The sequence below is a fragment of the Limulus polyphemus genome, unplaced genomic scaffold, assembly GCF_000517525.1.
Source record: "Limulus polyphemus unplaced genomic scaffold, Limulus_polyphemus-2.1.2 Scaffold2161, whole genome shotgun sequence".
Classification (NCBI taxonomy): Eukaryota; Metazoa; Arthropoda; class Merostomata; order Xiphosura; family Limulidae; genus Limulus; species Limulus polyphemus.
In genome coordinates this window covers 52,057-59,608 of record NW_013667771.1, presented here as the reverse complement: position 1 = coordinate 59,608, position 7,552 = coordinate 52,057, and the positions used below count along the sequence as shown (strand labels likewise).

Sequence of the window (7,552 nt, the reverse complement as noted above, 5' to 3'; positions counted from 1 at the left end):
TAGTTTTCTCCAAGTGTGGATAATTCATGAGCTGGTTTCAGGGACAAAAGGTAAACTGCAGTGTAATGTTCTGTTGTTGGGTTTGTTAGTATCAATTTTATTCATGAGTTGAGTTTTGTTGTGGTGAATGTTGGAGAGTTTTTCAACAATAGCTGGTGGAAATGTATTGGTGTGAATGAAGGAATGCTTTATGTGGTTGATTTCTTCATCTATGTAGTCCATTGAGCAGAGTCTTGTGGCTGTGTTTATGAGGTTTTTCAGTGTATTGATTTTTTGTGTGGTGTCATGAGCAAAATTCTAAGGGATGTAGAGGCCAGTGTGCGTGTTCTTATGGCGAATTTTGGTTTGAAACTGTCTGTCCGATCTAATAATGTCGAGGTTAAGAAAAGATAACTGTTTATTGTTTTCCTGTTCTATGGTAAATTTGATGTTGGGATGAATGGAGTTTGTGTGTTCAAAGAAAGTGTGTTCTGTGGAAGTGAAACCAGCAAAAGTGTCATCGACATATCTGTACCAGTATAGTGGGGGATGAAGCACAAAATGTATAGCTTGTGTTTCGATCTGGGTCATGAATATATTGGCAAGAATGGGTGAAACAGGACTGCCCATACTTAAACCATCTTAATTACTGACGATCTTTATTTTTATCTATGTAAAACTGATTCGCACACACCACAACTCTATGGCATTCCTAAACCACACAAACATGACTGCTCCCTACGATCTACACTGTCCACATATGATTCCTTCAATTACAGTTTTGGCATATACATAGCCTGGGCTCTCACACCATATGTAACATCTGCATGTTCATTTTTAAAGTTGCCTTCAGTTTCAAATATATACTAGATCAACTAAATTCTGAAGCCTTAATGGCTAGTTTTGATGTCGTGTCACTCTTCACCAAAGTCCACATCAATGAAGCTTGCAGTATCGCACTCAACCTCTACATTAATGACCCCAACAAGTTAATCCACATCCCAAGCACACGTTTTGCTTCTCTCTTTGAATTGACAACAACTAAGACCAACTTCATTTTCAACAACGAACATTTCCTTCAAATAGATGGTTCAAGTATGGGCAATCCTGTCTCACCCATTCTTGCCAATATATTCACTTTAGTTACTTTTATAATAATGAATAAAGAATACACATGAAAAAATGAAACAAAGTCCTTACCTGGGTCTTTTTTTTTTCTGTCAACTGTGAATAAAACTTAAACCTGCCTTTTTTTTTAAATACTAATAGTATGACTGCATTAATTAAGTAATGCACCAAAGAACATAGAATAATACCACACAAAAAAGCAGACAATATCCTATAACTATCACAATTTTTCTGGATTTCTAACTATGCAATAAGAGCCATTAAAAATTCGGCTAATCTAAGTGTGCTTCCTATGGGATTTTTGAACTGTATGCGAAACAGACAATTCTCTGTACAAAAAACAATGTAACATAATAAGTCATTTGATAAATTAAAACATTGGCTTTCTATTGATTATACATAATAGAGTATTAAACATCAGAGAGAACTATTGGCAATTTCGGAAAGAGATGAAGTGACAGGTGGACATGGCAAGATAGGTCCAATTTTCTATTTTATGGCTTTGTAACCAAATAAGACTGAAGACTATAAAAATTATGCTTTGCCTAAGTGATGACAATTTTGTAATGAGTAATTTACATTAAATTTTGTACTTCTCAGAAAAGTAGTAAATAAATTAGAATACAGAAAATACCTAGAGAGCAAATGTCAATTCTCATACTTGGGGAAACTGAGGATTTTTTTAAATATTGCCCTATAAAATTGAGAAATTAAAACTTATATAATATTAAAACTTGGATTATTAGTTATGTTTTCATGCCAAGTTCATTTGTATACCATGATAAAAAGGTTTAATTGACTTTCAAATGTTGCTCAGTAAAACCTCAACATTCACAGAAAAGGATGCCTTTAGTGAGAATGTTAAGAAAATACAGTTGTAATTCATCAAATAGTGAAACATTTCAATAAAATCTTTCCTGGTAATTATATACCATATAATTAAAGTAAGAAGAAAAACCTAACTTTTATATATTATTATCATCATTATAATATTCAAGACTTAACTATTAATAAGATTTCCCTAAAGCTTAACAACAGTGTTAAATTTATACAAATGCCAAAAAAGCTTTTACAAAAACATATCTAGAACAAGATGCTTTCCTACACTTAATGTAATCAAAAGAACTTACTTTTGTAAAGAAATGGTTAAAAGACGAGGTAGAGTAAGAGACTGAAACAGATTCATTTCTTTTCCTACCCACCCATCAAGTTGGTTTACTTTTTCTTCAATCAAAGGTTTTCCAGTAAAAAGGGTGTCTTCTATAAACTCTTGAATCTGTTAATTATCACAACATTTTCAAAGCTAATTTCTGTATATTCTATTTCAAAAACAGTCTTATTTGATGAAGTGACCCCAAAACGTTATTCAAATATTCCAAAATCTTTCTAAAGGTCCTATACACAAAACCACAAGTCAAATATAATTTGACGGCATCAACTCCAAAACTACTTATATTCAATAGGATATTAAAAAAGGCAATGCTAACTTAAAATGATGGATAGAACATTGACAACCATATATGCCACATGCTTATTTTTTAAAGTAACAAATTAATACTTCTTTTAAGAAATTTGTTTAGTTTTTAATTTTGTTAATTAATAATGTGTGTATTATGCTGTGACATTTTTTCACAATATCTAGATTAAAGCAAGTATAAGAATTAAATTATTAGGCCATTGGTATGAGGAATCAAATATTAACATCATGACAGTTTTCATTCAACATTACTAATAATATCTATATTTATACACGTTTCTTCACTGACTAGTTTTGTGTTAAAAAAAATCAGATTATTCAATAACTCGATGCAAAAATACTTGTCCATTGCTAACCCTAATAAACTATTTTAAAGTAACTTAACCCTTTCCAAACAGGTGGGTTTTAGGAACAAATATTGAAACTTTAATTTCATTCATATTTTTAGGTATCCAAACTATAAATGTCTCATTTCTAAACCGTTATCCTTTAATTATTTTCACTGGTTCTTAAACTTATGTTTAACTCTCCCAATCACATTAAGTTTTGTTTGAATTAGCTTGAAGCTTATTTATGTTTACAAGCCTTCAGTTTGTTCAAATGAATTTATTGGCTGAATTGACATTTACAACACTGTCCAGGTAAGCCTTTAGAAGTTTTATCAGTTCTAAGATTTGAAAATCGATAGTCTAAAGGTAATAATCATCATTAATGCCGTTTGCTGGAGAATACAATAGTGCCACGTGGAAATTAATTATGCCGCTGAAAATGTTGAAGTTGGGATATTTTTAAAGTTTGTGAAGATGTTCTTTTCTTTCATGTCTGATAGTTAATTAATCAGTCCGTGCGTGCATGTGTGTGTGTGGGGGGGGATTTTTTCAAGTAGGTGTCCTTGACTTGTTGGTATAAATTTCAATAATAAATGGACAGCACACAATCCACTTGTTTTAAAATAATATATTCAAAACAAGTCCCACGTATGTACAAAAATTCATTACACTGTTGGTTATGACAGTTGTATCCAGAGCTTTAAATAATTGTCTCCTTTTCGTCAAGTTCAAAAAGGTGGGTTCAATTATCTCGGAACACCATTTGACAAGACCAATTATTCTTCTCTAATCTGTTATTACAATACAATCTGCAATAAATTCACTTACATTACCCCATGACTTACCAAAGCTGTATCTAGAGCTTTAAATAATTCTCTTTTACGTCAAAAGTACATACAGATTTGTTCAGTTACTTTAGAACTCAATTCACAAGACAAATTATTCTTCTCTATATCTGTTGTTACAATACAGGGCTGTGATACTCACTTTAAAATCACCACTATAACTGTTGGTTACCACATTTGTATCCAAATCTTTAAATTATTGTTTTCTTTTCAAAGTCCATACAGGCGAGTTCAATAACATTAGAACACCCTTTGACAAGATAAAATATTCTCCTCTATTTCTGTTATTACAATGAAAGCTATGAAACTCACTTTAGAAATCCCTGCTATACGCTTTTTATGGTTAAATGTACAATCACACAGTCTAACTTCACTTTTTTCTTTCACTTTCACTAACTTCTTCTTGCACTAACTTGGTTGCCATATCGTGTTCTCAGAGCCGGGTCAAGTTGGCTTATTTCTTCAAGCGTGCTTTGTTTCTCTCGAGAGTATCACATTACAGTGTCACTTAAAGAGTCTAATGACATAAGTGGTGATTTGTTGCTTTATTTACAGCAGATTTCTACATCAGTCATTGACAGAAAGTTAAACACAGAAAATAAATGTGAAATGTTTAGCAGTTCAAACTATAAAAAGAAGTATTTTGAAACTTTGTGACCAATAATGAAGAAAAAAGGGCACAACTGATCCACCCCCTGAAACTTCCTATTGATAATGCTCCTATGTCATAGCAATGTGTAACTCATAAACACTGGTGTCCTGCATACACCAAACAAAATGAGGAAGGGGCCTTAAAATTCAGAAACCTAGTACAGTGAATATGGAATCCAGTTTTGCGTGGCTCATTTTTGATATTAAGAGTACCTTGCTATAGAGGGCATTTGGACACAGTCAGAAGAGCACCCTTAATATCAAGGTTTCAATGTATCAATTTTTTTTTCTGCATTGCTTAGAAAAAAATTACAAAAGTTATGATTAACAACAGGCCAAAAGATTTTAATGAAAATTATTTTACAGTTTGTTATTACTGTGATACTAAAACTATACAAAATATAAAACTCATGTTGAATAAATAAAAAATACTCAAAAGCAGTTGACAAATTTTAGTTTTCATTGTGTATCATTAAGTTTTAATTCTGTTATTTCTCCAGAAAGAATAATGTCATGTACATTAAATGTTAGAAACTTAAGTATTTTGAAAGCTGCTAAGAAAATTTGGGATAGGATGTTTCTGGAAAATGTGTTAATGTATTTTGTGTAAAGATGAGAAACCACCAACCTGTTTCTGTTGTTTCTGACTTCTATTTTCAGCTTCTAAGCTTTGTTTCAGCAGCAACTTAATCAGCTGTTGTTTTGTTTCCTGAAAAAATTGAAATTATATAAAAATTTAGTACTTTTACTTAAGAAATGATTAAATACAACAGTGCAGAACAAAAACACTTTCATAGTTAGTAGCTTATATGATCAAATTATTAATTCATAACCTTGTGTTTTAATAACAGTATACTATTAATTAAATAGTTTTACCCTACATTTCAGTGACTGATCTTCTGCAGTTCAAGGAAGTCCTGCAAAAGACTATTCCTGTGTTGGTAGCCAACAAAATGGTCATCAGCATGGTAGCAGAGCCAGAAGTGATGCACAGCAGTAATGTAACTAGTACTGCAGTAACTTGAAGTCTCTAAATAAAAACTGTGTTGATGTGCTGAAGAGACCAGACAGTCAACTGGATTGAACAACAACCATGTGGCATTACAATGATACAGATGACGAGTTTCCAACAAAATAAAAATTTTGTTTGGGATTTCCTCAAACAACAGATATGTTGAAGGATAAGGGTAATACAACCTATGAAGAATGCTTGATAGTCACAAATAAGATGAATATCTAGGTGCACTGGAAGGTGATAGGCAGTTCAACATGCCTAGGGCTAACTTTTGGCAGGTCTAACCAAACAATGAAAGTAGACTTAAGACTACTTTCAATACTTGGGAAGGACTTTATAAATTCTGTATCATTGTGTATCATTAAGTTTTAATTCTGTTATTTCAACAGAAAGAATAATGCCATGTACATTAAATGTTAAAAACGTAAGTATTTTGAAAGCTGTGAAGCTGGTCTGTGTAATGCACCAACACTTATGAAAGACATATGAAGCTAACTTTTAAAAGACTGTAATGGAAAAAAAATGTCTCATCTAATGTGGATGGTATAATGTTTTTTGGTTATACATTTTAAGACAGACATGAAAACCTGAGAATGACATTCCAGCCCATCAAAAATACACACTTTAAATTTAAACCACAAAAGTATGCATTAATCCTATCATGACAAATGTGTGAACTTCAGGCACCGAGTGCACCAATACTTGCCGAATTTTAAAATTTAAATCTAAAATACAATTGTAATTCTATTTCATCACATTTTTACCCACAAATATTTCTTTAATAATTTTTAATATGATATTTAATATATTTCACAAAGAATAATTTTTTAAAACTCCAATGTTTATTTATACACAGCTCCTAGGAGTCTCACATTTAAACAGTACAATTATTGATATTTTATAATTTTTCAGCTCATCTGCGAGCTTAGATTTATATCTACACCAAAACTGTTATTCCTTGATCCACATCATTTCACCTTCCTTGTTAGTGATCTTATTATTACAAGTACCTCCTTTGTCACATGACAGTAAGGAGTCTAACAATGCCTTGTGAAGCTTGCTTTTGAAAATAGCAAGAGCTTAGGGCTACAAACTGTTGGCTAGAGGAATGCCAATCTGTCTATTTCACTATAGAGTAAACAAAGTAATTTTAGTAGAAATTTCTGAACAAAGGATGGAACACAAAAGTTTTGAAAACTTGAGAACAAAAAAATAGATAAAATAGTTGTTTTTTAATAGTTTACTTTGGGGTTCTGTTCTTCTGATAATGATTTTATGTTAAATTACATCTGTTTGAAATATTACAAGAAAAGGTTTCTATAACAAGACATTATAAAGTTTAGTCAGGTTTAATGAGTATGGTAAGTGAAAGAAAGGAAGTTTTTTGTTTTTTACTGAACGTATTCTTAAGTTTATTGTATTCAAATAACATGCACAATAAAACATTCTTATAACCCGAGTGCTTTCAAAAGTTGGACCTTTCTTCTCCACAGACAAACTGGGAATGGTGGTGTAATCGATTGAGTGATATGTATAAAGGGAGTTTAGTGATGTCATGAAGGTCATCTAGTTTTCCAGGAAATAGTCTATTTCTCTATGTACTGTTGTAAGCATCTCATTTCCAGTACAACGTAGCTGATGGCGAGTGGGTGAAGGTCATCTAGTTTTCCAGGAAATAGTCTCTATGTACTGTTATAAGCATCTCATTTCTGGTACAATGTAGCTGATGGCGAGTGGGTGAAGGTCATCTAGTTTTCCAGGAAATAGTCTATTTCTCTATGTACTGTTATAAGCATCTCATTTCCGGTACAATGTAGCTGATGGTGAGTGTGTGAAGGTCATCTGGTTTACCAGGAAATAATCTCTATGTACTGTTATAAGCATCTCATTTCCAGTACAACGTAGCTGATGGCGAGTGTGTGAAGGTCATCTAGTTTTCCAGGAAATAGTCTCTATGTACTGTTATAAGCATCTCATTTCCGGTACAATGTAGCTGATGGTGAGTGTGTGAAGGTCATCTGGTTTTCCAGGAAATAGTCTCTATGTACTGTTATAAGCATCTCATTTCCAGTACAACGTAGCTGATGGCGAGTGTGTGAAGGTCATCTAGTTTTCCAGGAAATAGTCT

General features: G+C 32.3%; 1 protein-coding gene across 1 annotated transcript in view; it reads right to left on the bottom strand.

Moving 5' to 3' along the window:
• Positions 1-7,552, bottom strand: part of LOC106466127 (HAUS augmin-like complex subunit 5) — a 62,344-nt gene that overhangs the window by 12,396 nt on the left and 42,396 nt on the right. Inside the window, exons 13-14 of the mRNA XM_022394079.1 lie at positions 5,038-5,118; positions 2,238-2,383 (exon numbers count right to left, since the gene is read on the bottom strand). Of these exons, the coding sequence (XP_022249787.1) occupies positions 2,238-2,383; positions 5,038-5,118 (227 nt within the window). The remainder of the gene's footprint in view (positions 1-2,237; positions 2,384-5,037; positions 5,119-7,552) is intronic.